Below are 16,334 nucleotides of genomic sequence, written 5' to 3'. Positions count from 1 at the left end.
TAAAGTGTTAAAGACAAGGGTACAAAAGGTACAATTTAAATGTTCCCATTCCCTCAGTGCTTAATAACTTGATGACATGGGAAACTTACCTCAACTTCATCACTTTCATTTATATCTTTATTATAACCTACAGGTGGTGGGAATCTCACATCATGGAATGGAATCTGCCTCTCAGGCTGCCAGCTGCAAATAAGCAAACACAATTATTTAACAAGCTGTTCGGTTTAATGGAAACAATGACAATGACAATGACCACGACCACGGTGCCATCAAGTTTGGTTAAGTATGACCCTCTGTTTTTCTAATAAACAGAAGCAAATGCTTTAAAACTGTCAGTGTTTGGCTGAGTGGGGCAAAAGGGGAATATAGAGACATGTCAACAAAGTCTGCATGCAGCACAGCAGCCTTGTAGTTCCATTTGAAATATTTCTTTAAACACAACAGACCAGCATTACAATTTCCCAAACGAGTCCTCTTTTTCCAATAATTTCAACCTCTAAGAGTTCTAAACATAAGATCACCACAGAAATTTCCTTTGATGCTTAAATTAAATATATTAGTGTCAGTAAAAGTGTTAGTAATATATCACCAGACTTCTACTTGCAAAAGAATTTTAACCACATTCCAATTACCACAGAAACTGGTACTAGATGCCATCTAATTCCCAAGCAAAATGGGGCAGTCAGCACATTAGCAATTCAGAACTCACTTTTCCCCATTTAAATTTTAGATCCCACGAGGTGGTCAGTTCTTGCCATGGATAGCTGGCTGTTGATCAGCATGATGTACCAGCATGCACTGGCCTGGTGGGGTCTCCTAAACCACAGAAGCCCAATGGAGATAGCCTATGGAGTTTGGTTAAGTTATCTATGGTTTTAATTTTAAATGATATGGAACAATTTTGAAAAACACAAAATTATTCTTTTATATCAACAATGATATAAAATACTAAAAGACAAACTTTCAAAAAACGCTGGAGGACTGAACTGCTGGAACAGTCATTTCTATGTTTTGTTGTTTTTACTAAAGAGCTTTCTTAGTAAAATCCTATTGAGAAAAGTACAATTTTTTTTTTTTAAGAAGAGCTATTATATAAGACAGGAGGGTGGGTAAATAAGTCAGAATTTGTGGAAATCTGATTAGGGTCTATAGTACACTGAACCCTTTCTCTGATATTAAACACACAAAAAACATAAAATAAAATAAAAATTTGTCCTGCTTCAGAAAACCTTTTTAAACTTACTGAAAACCAGTGACTTTTAACATGTTACAAATTCATTGCTAACTTTGATTTGTAAAGCAAATAATAATACATACTTTTTTTTGGTTCCAAATAGAGCAAATTACTTAAGTTTTACGTGTACAAAGATAAAAATTCAAATTCTTCAAAAAATGTGAAATAGGGAAGATAAAAGCAAAGCATTTAAAAATAATTTAGTATTCCTAAGAAGCCTGAAACACCAATCAGAAAGAATATATGTACCCCCATGTTCATAGCAGCACTATTTACAATAGCTAAGATCTGGAAACAGTCCAAATGTCCAACAGTAGACGAATGGATAAAAAAGCTGTGGTACATATACACAATGGAGTACTATGCAGCTGTAAGAAAGAAAGCTCTCTTATCCTTTGAGACAAAATGGAGGGACCTGGAAAGTATCATCCTAAGCGAAACAAGCCAAACAGAGAAAGACAAGTATCATATAATCTCACTGATTTATGGAATATAATGAACATCACAGTCCGAGGAATGGGGTAGTCCCAGAGACCAGAGACGTGGAAGTGGGGTACAGACTGACAATCCCCAAAAGAGGGGGTGGTGGGGGAGAGATAAACCACAGAACTTATATGCATGAACAATGGACATGGACAACAAAGTTGGGGACAGAGCGGGGAGGGTGGGGGAGGGGAAATCAGTGGGGGAAAAAGGAGAAACATCTGTAACAAAAATAAATTAATAAAAAAAAATAATAATTTAGCATTAAATAGGAGGTTATGACTAAAAAAAGGGTAAGTATAGTCTGAAGTTCTATAAAATATTAGGTTTTTTTTAAAACAGAAAAACAAAAAGGAAACAAGGAAGGGCAAAGAGAATACTTTGGTAGGGACCTACCAAGTCCTGGTGATGTGCTTAAATCCAGCACTGACTCTCAAACATATTCCATGAACTCAAGAAAAAATAGTTTATCTATTTCAAATTCCAGACATGGCAGATAGTTTTAAGATAAACTTTTACACAGCTATGGTACATGACAGAAACAGTAAGTCCAAAGATATAATAGTTTTAAGTTTATAGTAGAAATCTGATTGAAAACCAAAGGAAACTGATCTGATAAATCAGTGAGTAAATTAGATACATTCTTGAGGAAATGACAGTTTGCTTAATACTTTAGATTAGGAACTACAAGAGAAACTAAGTGTGGCAAATAAAGATAATTCTCCTTTTATGGGAAACAGTGTTTACCTAGTGATGGGAGCAAGCAGTAAAGAATATGCTTACAATAAAACAAATTATTCTCCAAGTTATCAAATATTCCTCCATTAGAGGTATAATGCTGTTGTGTAGTGTACAATCATGGATACCAGAAACAGCAAAAAGGCAGATTCTAGAACTTTGGGCTCTGTCTTCAGAAAAAGGTATTCTATCATGCAAACTATAATTTGGACTGAAATTATTAATCTAGAGCTAAGAATAAAGTTGGACACACTAAAGCATTTTATCTCTGTCCCCCTAAACGTGTTTCAGGCATCAGAGAATACTATGTTGTCCTCTTGGTAGCTAAAATAATCTGTAAACAGTCTAATTACAGTATGTCTGGGTCAGATATTATATTTTAACAAATTTATTGAGATATAATTCACATATCATATAATCCATCCAAGTGTATATACAATGTAATGGTTTTAAGTATATTCACAGATATGTGCAACCAGTCAATTTAGAACATTTTCATCATCTCAAAAAGAAATCCTATACTGTTTGGCTATGGCTCCCTATACCCCCAGTCCTAAGCAACCAATAATCTACTTCTTCACTCTATACATTTGTAATTTGCTTTTGATATACCATTAATTCTCTTGGTATATAAAACCCAAAACATAATTGTTGACCATTCTGCAGAGTTCAATAAAATACTAAGATCATGACCACGTCTACACTATAGCTAAAGAGTTTATTTGTACTTTAGAATCTTAAATGGCTACTCTGAAAACAGCCTTTATTATCAACATAGATACAGATAACAGATTGACAGTTGTCAGGTGGGAGGTAGTAGGGAGGCTGGATGAAAAGGATGAAGGACTTAAGCAGTATAATTTGGAAATTACAGAATAGTCACTGAGATGTGGATTGCAGCATAGGGAATATAGTCAATATTATCAAGATAAATATGTATGGGGCTGGGTGTGTGCTTGGGGTACTGGGGGGACCATTCTGTAAAGTGCATGATTATTCTGGCCTCTTTGATGTACATCTGAAACTAATATAAAATAATATTGAATGTAAACTAACTGAAAAATAAATTTTAATGAAGAGACTGGTCTCCCCCAATAAAATGTTAACATCTATATTACTGATGCTTTTGTATAGCTAATGTTCCTAAGACCTATAGGTATATGTATTTACTTATCTAGCAGAAGAAAGCAGAACAGATCAGTTACGGCTATTGTTGATTATAAATATATGAAACAGATAAAACATAAGTTAAGGGGTAAACATTATTATTTCCAATAAAATATATTAGAAAATTAAAACCACTGATTTTAGATTTAACATTACCAATATCCATAAATACATTCATTTTCATCTTTTAACAATTACAAATATTCCTATCCAAACTCTCAGTTATACAGAAGAATCTGATTTCTTTCTTCACACTGAAGGAAACTAAGACGTAAGGATCAAGACTATACAAAAGGGATCTCTGAGGTCATTAGCAGGAACAGTTTTTCCACTGGTTTAACATTGAATTGTTCAGTAACTTCATGGTCAGTAATATGAAGATCCAATCCTGAAAAACACTCAAACTAGACTTAAATATTTTAAATGAGTAAGAGGAATAATTAGCATAAAATATTAAAGAACCTGAACACTAAAATTATATCAAGATACTTACTTGTTTTCAAATGCAACTGTTATTGAATCTTCATGAACATCCTTTACAAATGCCTGTAAAAACAAACAATTAACTTAACTTCTAAACTTGAAGACCATTTATTTTTAGTTAAATTTCAGATACCAAACATTCTATGTTTAAGAATAAATGGAGCTTCAAAGGAAAGTTTCTCATTTTGTGAGGATAACTCATTCATGAATCACATCTATATGTAGCCACCTATTATGTGCTAGGCCCTAGGAATATTAATTAGTTAAACAAAATATGACAAAATTGCTCTAGAGTTCAGCATCTAATAGGAGAGGTAGTGAGTACACAGCTGGAGGTATACATTAGGCTATAATTATCAGAAACTATAAAACATGTTCCACAGCCGTACGCTAGCCTGCTGTAACCTCTTTTTCACCTTAATAAAAATTTAGTATACAGTAGTAAATGACTAAATGTAATTGCAAATCCATGTATACACAAGTACACTAAATTTTCTTTAACAATATGCTGCTAATACCACTAAAAAGTCCAATTACCAGAGTTTAATTAAATTCTCAATCTCACAGGCCCTTGGAGTAAAAAATAGTAATATAAAGTACAGAGGTTTAAATCTTTAAAATCTGATAACACAGTTGCTAGTAATCTGCAGAAAGACATAACAAAAGTAATAGCTAATTAGGGGGAATCCTTTAATCAGTGTGCTGTCTGTAATTCTATAAAATTACATAACAAAAGTTAATAGCTAACTAATTATTAAGAATTCATTAATCAGCATGCTGTCTCTGATTCTGTAAAATTAAGTTTTTAACAGGTGCACATTTTGTTTTTGTTTTGACAATTAAATGAGGACAAAGCATAAAAAAACGAAGGGCCTTTATATCTTAATTTGTTTTATAATGGCTTGAGAGATTTAAGCTTCTTACTCAAATTTATTCTGTACTTGTTTCTCTTCCATGGCTCCTCCCTATCCGCAAGGATTGTGGCCAAACTGCTCTGGCTGTAAAAGGCCCTTCATGATCTGGCCCCAAGGCTCCTCTCTCCAAAGCTTCATCTTTCCCATCCTTGGAGGTTGTGACATAGCAGTGCTAAACTACCTGGGCCTCTCTTTGTAAATGCTGTTCCTTCTTTCCAATTGTCCTTCTCCTCTTTTAACCTTGCTATCTCCTATTGCTCTTTTAGATTTCAGTTCAGACCTAGGTTAAATTTTGTTCTCCACATGCTTATAGCATGCTATGCTTATCCATACTATACACTTATTCTACTTTGTTACCATTGCCCATTTTCCCACTAACAGCAAACTTTCTGTTTGTGTGAGGGCATTCTTATTGTATTTACTGTTGGACTCGAGTGCTTACTAAAAACTGAATGAATATTTATTAAGTGGATCATTGCCTAAGGGGTTCCCATGTTAGCCTTGGAGGAATAGTATGTGTGTTAGAGAGAAAGTGTGTTGTATGTATCAGGGAAGATCCACAAGAAGGTGAGGTTCCCATGAAACTTTAAAGGAAGAATTAGCCCAACAAAAAGGAGCAGAGGTTGGGGAGGCAGGCTAGGCATAAGGGGCAGCAGGAATAACGACTTAGAATTAGAGAAATGGGTGTGATAGAAAAAAATCCTTTGTGGGAAAGGAAGCCAAGATGATTCAATGGAAAAAAAGGATACTATTTTCAACAAATGGCACTGGGAAAACTCGATATCCATATGCAAAAAAATTTAACTGATCCTTACCTCATACCATATACAGAAATGAACTAAAAAATGCACCAGAGACCTAAATATGAGAACTAGAACTACAAAACTCTTAGAAGAAAACATAGTAGTTAAACACTGATGATGTTGGATATTGGAAAGATAGTTAGTTTGAATTATCCTCACTAACTGGCACAATTTCTGGTATATAGTAGGTGCTTGATAAATGTGTTAAACAAATGAGTCAATGCAAATGTCTTGGTAAATAAATATGCCTTCAAAGGCCTGAAGTTAAATAATTTTTAAAAAACTAAAATTACCCAAAATACTAAATTAAAATATATTAGTCAAGTATTAATTAGCTGCTCCTAAAAAAAAAAAAAACAATGGCAAGTGAGGCAAGGCCTTGGAACACATTTATATTAAAGATATATAAACATAGAGACTCAAAACTTCTACAATTATGTTTAAAAAATAAAAGCAAAGCTATGCCAAAGGAAGTTCCCTTGTAAGACCAAGGTGGGCTAAAATGGAATCTAGGTGTTCTGCTATACCCAAGATGGCTATATCATTACTTCTAAGTTAAACATGTTTATATATCTTTATAGTTGCTGATATAAGGGAGAGGGGTCCACATTTTCTTCCTATCATTTTGATCTTGCATATATTTACTCAGCTATATTTAAATCAGGAACAATTTCTACAGCATATTTTGAGAACTCTAGTTTAATACTGACCATGATGTTTCAGAATATACTAGATTTAATAAGGGTATATGCCCCCAGTGCTCTAAGTGGTTACTTGCTCACTATTACTTCAGGAGCAGAAAGGCTTGATTTTGAGTTAAAACTGTAGGAATTGGTTGTTCTTAGTTTTATAAAGTAAGTCCCTAAAAGTATGGAGAATGGGAAGAACAGATCTCACCCCCATTTCTCTCTTCACATGATGCTAATACCAAATTAACAATCTGCTTTTTTTTTGGGGGGTGAGATTAGAGTAAGGACTAAAATCATCACTCTTATTAGGAAGTGATGTCTTATTTACCAAGAAGGGGCACTGCTTCTGTCTTCATCCTTGTTTAAAGTTTTATGTTTACATGTCTTGGCAGTACAGTAGACCCTTGAACAACATGGGTTTGAACCGCGTGGGTCCACTTACACACCAATTTTTTCAATAAATACCTGTACTGTTTTCGATCCACCCTTGACAGACTGCAGATGTAGAGGGCTAACTATGCATTCATCTACAAAATTTTATATAGGGGACTTGAGTATCCGAGGATTTTGGTATTCACGGGGAATTCTGGAAGCAATCTCCAATGAATACCAAGGGAAAACTAAGTTTTGGGGGAGTCAAAGTTATACACAGATTTTCAAATGTATGAAGGTTTGTGCCCCTAACCCTATTTAGATGCTGAAAATGTTAGTCCTTTAGTTAGCTAAGAGAACCTCGTTACAGCTGGATGAAGAACTGCTGTCATGAAATCAGGTGTCTTTCCAATACTACTGCCCTTGTGTAAAACTGTGTTGTCCACTATAGCAGCCACTGGTCATATGTGACTTTTTATATTTAAATTAATTACAATGAAATAAAAGTCAGTCTCCCACTCAAACTTGCCACATTTATATCACTCAATAGCCACACATGGCTTAGTGCCTACTGTAGTGAACAGTGCAAGTAGAAACCATTTCCATCATTGCACAAAGTTCCACTGGACAACACTAATTTAAAACATTTACAAATCTTGGGGACTGTTTACAAAACCACCTTTAAAAGCACTCTGAAAACCAGTTACTTCATTGCTATATATTTTTCTATTTGCCAAAAAGTCACTGCACAGCTTAATCATACTCATTCACATCTGTCTATTTCCTACATAAAACAAGATCTGCAACTGTTGTGATTATTAAAAAGAAAAAAGAAAAAAAAAAGCTTTCAAAGGCTCTGAAAGCAATTCCAGATATAGTATCAGAAATGGTTTGACTAATCATCACAGCCTACCAGGCCCACCACCTCTGAGTTAAGGAGGCTTATCTGTATATGAATGTTTGCATGATCATTCCAAAATCAGTCATTTTTGGTCACTGTTTGCACATTAAGTAAACACAGAGGCATTTAATACCTTCTCATTGCTGCTATAATAAGTGGAATAAAAGAAACTCATTGGTTTCTTCTGGCCTGCACCCACACCAAGAACAACTGCTTCCTATGACTTCTAAGGCCTTTTACTAAACTGTAAATTCCAACAAGGGTCCCATCTTTCTGTTTATTATTCTACTTTCTCCAATAACTTTCCTGTTGGCCCTACCCCTCCCTTACCGGGACTTTCCTACTCTCCTTCTCTGGCTTCTTCCACAGCACTATTGCACCACCCACCATCAACTTAGAGAACCACATTTTGTTGTAAACCCCACCTACCTATATCAAGTAAAGTTGATGTTTGTGGAAAAGATAGTCAAGTTGGTGTTTGGGGAGGGGATTTCTGAGAGGTTACCAAAGGCAGATTGAGTGGGTTTGAATTAATACACAAAGGGAGCTGTACTAAATGAGAGCTAGGGCTCTTGTTAGAGTCAATAAACTTAGTGGTTAAGAATTTTGCTGTGAATGATATCTAGGTTCAAAATATTGACTCTACCACATAATAGCTGTGGGGCTCTCCAAGAAGCGGTCTCTAGGCCTCAGATTCCTTATTCATCTGCAAGTAAGGAACAGATACAGGGGAACTGGACCTGCCTTCTAAAGTTGTTGTGGATAATGAAATCACACATGTCCAGTTCCTAGCACATAGTTGGCATTAAATAATTGAGAGGCAAAGCAGAGAGCGACATACTTTATAAAAGATGCAGAAACATACATACATGCTCTTGTATTTGAGAAAGTTACACCTCAGCAAAAGCACACTTTAAAAAGATTTAAAAATTGAGACAGAAAAAGAAATGGTTGTTTCCTCAAAGATAGATGCTAAATACTAAAAGGTTCTTTACATTCTGAGAAGGAAAAAATGTGATGAAAATATTTGGGGTCTGAGAAAGGTGTTAAAGTGCAGCTAAAGACAGATGCAGGCCCCTCATCGGGGGGAATAAATAGAAAATCAAAAAATCATTATGGCCCTGGCCAGTTTGGCTCAGTGGTTGAGCGTTGGCCTGCAGACCAGAGAGTCCCAGGTTAGGTTCCCACTAGGGGCGCATACCACACACACAGACAAAAAATCATTATGGGCTTCCCAACTTATTGGCAATGGGCTCAAAGAGACAATCACAAAAATCATACTTATCAAAGTGTGTAAGGACTACAAATCCAATTCAAATCTTACATTACCAAGACGGATGAAACTAAGAAAAAAATCCATCCCTATTTGAGTGAACCCTTACTCCCCAACTATACCTCACACCCTTCAGTTTAGTAAACTCTCTCACAAATGAGAGTCACTGGTCACAAGAGGTTATCATGTAGAGAAATTTCAATGTAAGCCCCTGACCACCAATAAACATAACCACTATAGTATCACTGCAGATAGCACATATAGTGCAATAATTTTCATTAGAGAAAACTTTGAGCATTGCAAAATAATCCTTCAAAAGAAAACTTGTAAGAGAGGATAAAGACATGTAATAAAATATGATTCAAACTCAAGGCCTCACATATAAAGTGAATTACTGCTTTGTCACCCTTTGTATGTGGGCAATAATAAAATAAGGGAATAAACAATGAAAAGGGAAAAGTACAATAAACCTCATGAACAATCCTTCCAACCACAGTGCATGTCCAGGAATACTTGACATCACCTGGGTTTTTACCACAAATTCTAAGGAAAATAGACTCTTTATGGTTCACCCTAACCAAAAATCACACACAAATACAGAGAGAATAATATTAAAAGAGTTATTAATTTTCCTGTGTGTATGTATTCTATTTTTTTAATCCTCACCTGAGAATATATTTTTTACTTGATTTTTTTAGAGAGAGAAGAAGGGAGAGAGAAAAACATCAACTTGTTGCCTCCCACACATGCCAACCTAGATCAAACCCACAACCTAGGTATGTGCTCTGACTGGGAATCAAACCCATAACTTTTTGGTGCATTGGATAATGATCCAATCAACTGAGTCACCCAACAGGGGCTGTATTATGTGCTCTCAATGTAACAAAAATCAATTTTATAGCATGGTCAAAGATTTCTAACTTTACCTTTCCTTAACAGCCTTTCATACAAAGAATTATAGTGTAATATTTCAAGATGCAAGAGTTAATAAAAAGAAAGCTGATACATTAGCTGAATATTTTACGACATTTCACAACATCTTTGTATCAACAGTAAAAAATGCAACATAACCTTGCAACTGTACTTATAGAATGCTAAGGCCATGTTATAGTAATAAATACAATCAAAGATTACAATGAAGTCAAAAAATGGGCAACAAATAAAATCCAATTCATTTTTCCAAGCTACATTTCATCATTTCAGGAAGTCGGACTATCTGATCTCGAATCCCAGATCTGACTTCTACTAGCTCTGACACATAGTAGTAAGACACTTATCTGATCTGTCTGTATATCTATGTCCTCCTCTATAAAATGGGAATAATGACAGTACCTCTGGATTGTGGAAGAGGATTAAATAAATTAACAGAGAGGAAAAGGGCCTAGAACAGTGCCTGGCACCTAGAAAGCTCTCAGCATCTGTTAACAGTTATCATAATCATGATGGTAGTCATCTCAGGGAGTATATTTCCATAGTGGGCAGGAGTCAGAAATCGATTATATCACTGAATTTTGTATTTAATTCACTATTTGAAGGTTTTCAGAATGTTTAGGATGAATTTGGAAAACACACAGTTTAAAAGGGTGAAAATAATGCTTCCACCAAGATACTACACACTAAAAAGGTTATTTAGATTCTGGGAAGAAAAACAATGTAGTTAAATTGAATAATTCATTTCCTCGAAGTAAAAAATATCACCTGTATGCAAAGTTAGTTCTAGAGACTTCAGAGGAAACGTGAACAGTGCCTTATGCAACTTTAGTAAAACAGTGATTTCCAGCTGGCTAGGTAGCTGATATGACATGTTGGACCGCTTATGTCTTCATTAAAAAATTTCCTCAACTGTAGATTTTGTCATATTTGATTGCTAGCTCCATATTAGTACTCACCAAATTAAAGTCTATCCTCAGATACCAAACTTAAAAACAAAATATATTAAAATATAATCTAACAATAAGAATGTAGTTTACTATTATTTACACCATATTACTATCAGTCAGTACATTTTCAGAAAACGAAAAGGTATTGTATCTTATGTTTCCAACATACAACTTACCCATCTTTAGTAATTTTCATTAGTATATAAAACCTAAGTATCTTGGGATATATTAGTACATTCATACATTAGTACATTCATGTACATTGGAATGATATACATTCTACATCTAAAATGGGGTTAATTCACTACCATTTTCAATGTATAATTCACTAAAAACAAACAAATAACAAAAAAAAAAAACCCACTACATTGTTTTAGGTAGATGCCCCTAGAATAAAGACCATATTTCAACATGATTCATTTAGGAAATGCTTTGTAAAGATTTTTGTGAGGTATAATGCAAATGTCTTAAATAACAAGGCTCTATAAGTTGTACACATGACTGACATTTTCTAAGTCAAAGAAATAGCTAAGCATAATACCAGTGGCTTTGACAATTAATAAATCTAACTTTCAAGTTTTTAATAATAAACACCAGGCCCTGGCCGGTTTGGCTCAGTGGTTAGAGCGCCGGCCTGTGGTCCAGAGACCCAGGTTCGGTTCCCGCTAAGGGCGTGTACCTCGGTTGCAGTTTGTCCCCTGCCCTGGTTGGTTGTGCGGGTGGCAGCCACTCGATGTGTCCCTTTCATGTTGATGTTTCTTTCTCTCTCTCTCTCTCTCTCTCTTCCGTTCTCTCCCTCCCACTCTATCTGAACAACAACAACAAAAAATATGGAAAAATGTCCTCAGGTGAGGATAAAAAAAAAGAAAAGAATAAACACCAGAGGGAAAAATAGAAATGAGCTGTTACAATCTTAGGGTTTAGGTTTCATGGTTCTGTTAATTCTGCATCCTGAGCTTGAGTTATTTTTTAGGAAAAAAATTCAACTGTTCCTATCATATACTCTATCCAGTTTGTATTGCAAGGTTATATCCTGTGCTCAGAAGATGGAGAATTGTCCCTTGTAATAAGGTGATTCTGTTAGGCAATCAAAGTCTGAGTTCAATTATACTAAAGTCATTTGAGTTGTTTTGTTTTTATTTATTTATTATTTATCTTTATTGTTGAAAGTATTACCGATGCCCCCCCCCCTTCTCCCACTGTCCTACTTCATCCACTCCCCCACCACCCCCAGGCCTTCGCCTGACAAAGGCTTTTCTATCAATTTGATGAACCAAATTCCTTTTTTTTCATAAATATAACATTTCTCCACAATAATTCATTTTTTATTGGTCTTTAATTCCCATCTTTTCTGCCAATCCCACTGGACAAGAAACTTAGTTTACTTTTGCTTTACTTTTATAACTCACAGCAATGAGTCCTATAAAAGTTTAAACCTTTTTCATTATAGAAACTATTTTTTCCACCAGTACAGATTATTTGAGGTTTCCTTAAAAATAAACCTAATTAAATAAATAGAACAGCAATTTCTTTACACACTTTTTTTTTTCAAATTTCCCATTTCCATTCCAGAAACTCAGGACAACCTATTCTTTTTAATCACCTTCAAACTCAGCAACTTTGTTTAAAAAAAAAAAAAAAAAAAAAACTAAGTTATTGATAGCAAAGATAGGGGGCTCTTCTCATATTCCAATCAGTTTGCAAGCAAAATCACGGGAACAAATCATAGATTGCTGGAAGAGAATGATAAATCCTTCAAGACCAGAATGTGCTACTTTCCTCTATACTAAGCAATCTCCACTGCAACACAGTAAGAGTGGCATTCAATCTAAGCTATTATCACAGATCAGAATACTGTTCAACCATTAGCCCCTGCTCATATTTATTTAATACTTAGCACCACAAATCTAGTAAGCAAAACTACCAGTCTTTGAATCAGAACAATTCTACACAAGCTAGCAGAAATTATGGATCACTGAAATAAATGCAATAAAAATTTTCACTGCACAATCAACAGAAACAATTTTATATTGGTGAGACTGTTAAGAACATAAATGTGGGTTAGTTCTTTCACCTTTTACAGTAAAATGCTTTATCTTTTTGCTAAAAGTATGGTACAGTTTACATACTTTACTCAGTTATGAAATATATTGATCTCCAAATGTCTCCATAAAACTGGTAAACACATATGTAATTGAGTCAATTGCTCATTTTCTTTCAGCCAAACCATTTGAAATATTTAAAATGTTATATAATCAATTTAAGAATTGTGCTGGACAATAGCAAAAGCTAATTTCCACATTTCCTGTCATACACACCTTCTATTGCCAAGACTGTAGTAAGGTGAGATATCAGTGCAGAAGTTACAGTGGGACATTGAAGAGGAAACAAGAAGTTGCAGATTACTAGATCTAGAGGTAGTATGTACCAACAGATGCACTACTGATATATCAAAATATTTTTAATCCTCCTTTTTAAAATGTAAGATACTCGTTTATTTGCAGTGGTGTAACTTAAAAAAGAAAAACACACAGTAAAACCATCATGCCTATTTAAAACCTCAACAATACAGTCCACTGCGACACCTCACATTCAGAGCATACAGTTAAGTACAAAATAAATATTTTCACCCACTTAAAAAAATTCCCTAGTAATAACATTTAGTTAATTTCCTTAAGTTTCATGGCATATATTCAGGTCTTCGGCGAGTTGAAAAAAAAAATTTTTTTTTTTAGGCAGTAGAGTTTCTAATGTTTTTAGATGCTGAAGTATCTTTATTCCTGAATTTTCCCATATTTATAAAAAGGGTCGGGGGCCGCAATTATTCAAGATTACTACCTTATTTAATGCATTACTCTGATATGTCAGTGTCTTCCTGAAACTTTTGGATCTGAAATCTACAAAGAGAAGCAACTAAAAATCAGTTGCCATTATGATTTGGTATTGACTACTGCTTGTTACTACTCTTTCTTCACAACCCTTGCCCACAACAGTGGAGCTCTCTGAAGTCCCAATGCTGGACCCAAAAGGAGAGGCCAAAGGAGATCTCAACCCCTCTTTGCAAGGCAGGAGGCGGCTCGACAGAAGCGACCCCCGCACCTCAGTAACTACCCTCACGTCAGGCCCGGATCCCACTGAGAGAGAATATTTAGTAAAAGAGAAATAAGCTATGCAGTCACTTCACGCAGATATTGGACCTTCTGGGAGAGATCTACCTGCCACTGGCCCTCGCCCATCCCCAGCTCTCCTTGGCGGGGCTCGGCCCCCGAAAGGGCACCCTCTCCTCTTGGCTCGCTTCTCATTCAGATAGGCGCCAGGGCCTCCAGCAGGAGAGGAAGCGGGGCTCTAGGGGCTTCCTACAGGCCCCAAGTCCGGTCCTTCCTTCCCAAACAACATTCCGCCTAGCGTGCCCTGGCCCGCAGGGCGCAAATGCTAGGGAAGTGGGCCCCAGGCCTGCCTCCCGCCGAGGCCCACAAGAAAAAGGAGGGAAAGAAGGGCGAAGATGGGGCCTGCTCTGGAGCCAAGTACCTTGTAGAAAGCGCCATTGGAGCCCCGCACTTCCACCACTAGCTCCTCCATCTTCTCGACAGCCCTGCTGGCACCGGGAGCCCGCCCCGCAGAGGTGGGCTGCGGGCACTCAAGGCCCAGCCGCCGCCGCCGCCGCGCCGCCGCGCTACCGCTCGCCCCCCAGCAGAGGCGCCGCCTTCGCCGCCGCCGCCTGCTCTCACTGTCGGCTCAACGCCAGTCTGAGGCTGCCCCTCACCGGAAGTGAAACCGAAACGGAGCCGAACGCCTGACTGAGGCCAAACGCTCTGGACGTTCCGCGTGTAAACAGTGAAATCATGTCACGTGACCGGTGCCGCCCCTCCCCCCAAGTGTTCGGCCCCCCTCAGCCCGCCTGCTCTCTCCGCGCGGGTCTTGGAGCGCGCGCATGCGCACTGCGGAAAATCTGCTGGAGTTGGGAGGGCTGGGCCCAAAGCTAAGCGCGCGCACTTGGGTGCGCGTACTCTGAGGGACAAGGCGAGGTGGGAAGGGCGGCGACAGGTTGTACTGCTGGCGGAGGTCAGGCCTCCTGGAGTCCCCTGGCGACAGTTACAGTCCCCTTTCCTGTAGAAGAGCAAACGGAAGCGTGGGAAAGGGCCTGCCATAGCGATTAAGTGCATTCACGTAGAGTCCTGGCTGGCTTGGTTTGGAAGAGGTTTTTTGTTTGTTTTTGTTTTTTTAAAGTGAGGCAGAGCCTGATTGAGGTGGGGGGGGGGGCAAGAATAAAGGAAAATAATTAGATTGAAGAAGACTTAGAACTAGTAACAGTGGCAACCAAGGTGACCCAGGCTTGTGTGATCCTTACAGGCAGAAGGTGAGAGGAACACCATTCCCTCCCCAATATATTTTGGTCTGTCCTGTGGATACATCCTGTGTCCTCTGAGGGGCAATGGATTGTGTCTGGACCTCTGGAAATGTTAGCCCTCCCGCAGACCCAGCACTGACCCATATACTTCCCTTCCCTCCATTTAGTTTCATAGTTTTATTTGACATACAAAAAAGAGAATGTGTTAAACACTTGTTAATTTACTTACAGTTTATTTCCCTGCTATTTCAGTTATGCTCACCCTGTAACAAAGGGTGGGGTGGGCATGTGTATAGCAGCAGTCAGGGACTCATGGACCTGTTTCCTTCCAACTCTTCCCTGTTAACCCTCCATAGAAGAACCCTAATTTTCTCATTCCTTCTTCTGCAGTGTAATTGAATTCACTGTAACCTAGGTTTCTTTTGGAAGGTTATATCCAATTGAGAAGTTTATTAAGCCTCTACTATATACCACACACTATCTTAAGTGGTAATGAAACATTGAAGAAGAAAAAAAAGAAAAGATTGTCAGCATTGAACTTGGACCCCAGAGGCCTAGATGGACATAAATCAAATGATCAGAAAAGTTAATGCATAGTTGCAACTGTGATAAGTGCTATGAAAGATAGGTAGACCTATGACAGTAGAACACTCAGTCTGGGGTGAGGAAGGAGTGGTCAGACTTGGAAAATGACTCCACCTGGAACATGACCAGTGAGAGTTAACTGGCAGCACTGGGTTGGTGGAGGCAAGGTGAACTCTACCAGGCAAGTGCCACCAGAATGAGAGGCATCTTTGGGCCTCCAGTTCCCTTCCTATCCCATTCCTAGCCAGAGCATCAGTGTTACTTGAAAAGCAACAGATCAAGGGTCACATTCCTTGAGGCCACAGTAAATAGGAATCAGTCACTGGACTAGGGTTTCTAGAATAGTCACAAGGAGCAAAGACCAAAATAGGGCTGAAGGAAAATTTCACTATAGGCTGGATGGGAAACACATCATAATCTTTATTATTATTTTTTTTTATCCTCACCTGAGGACATTTTTCCAT

General features: G+C 37.3%; 1 protein-coding gene across 13 annotated transcripts in view; it reads right to left on the bottom strand.

The window, feature by feature from the left end:
• Positions 1-14,584, bottom strand: part of FMR1 (FMRP translational regulator 1) — a 41,130-nt gene extending 26,546 nt beyond the window's left edge. For 12 of the 13 annotated variants that reach the window (XM_036270482.1, XM_036270478.1, XM_036270481.1 and 9 more), the window contains exons 1-3: positions 14,466-14,584; positions 4,116-4,168; positions 90-183 (exon numbers count right to left, since the gene is read on the bottom strand). In XM_036270482.1, coding sequence (XP_036126375.1) covers positions 90-183; positions 4,116-4,168; positions 14,466-14,516 — 198 coding nt within the window. In that variant the 5' untranslated portion in view covers positions 14,517-14,584. Of the gene's footprint in view, positions 1-89; positions 184-709; positions 846-4,115; positions 4,169-14,465 lie in introns of those variants that run through there. The other variant, XM_036270491.1, reaches the window with a different exon arrangement.
• Between the last annotated feature and the right edge of the window lie 1,750 nt (positions 14,585-16,334).

This window comes from Molossus molossus, unplaced genomic scaffold (assembly GCF_014108415.1).
Source record: "Molossus molossus isolate mMolMol1 unplaced genomic scaffold, mMolMol1.p scaffold_m16_p_2, whole genome shotgun sequence".
Classification (NCBI taxonomy): domain Eukaryota; kingdom Metazoa; phylum Chordata; class Mammalia; order Chiroptera; family Molossidae; genus Molossus; species Molossus molossus.
The sequence above is the reverse complement of the archived record's forward strand: the minus strand, read 5'-3'. Positions and strand labels throughout refer to the sequence as shown.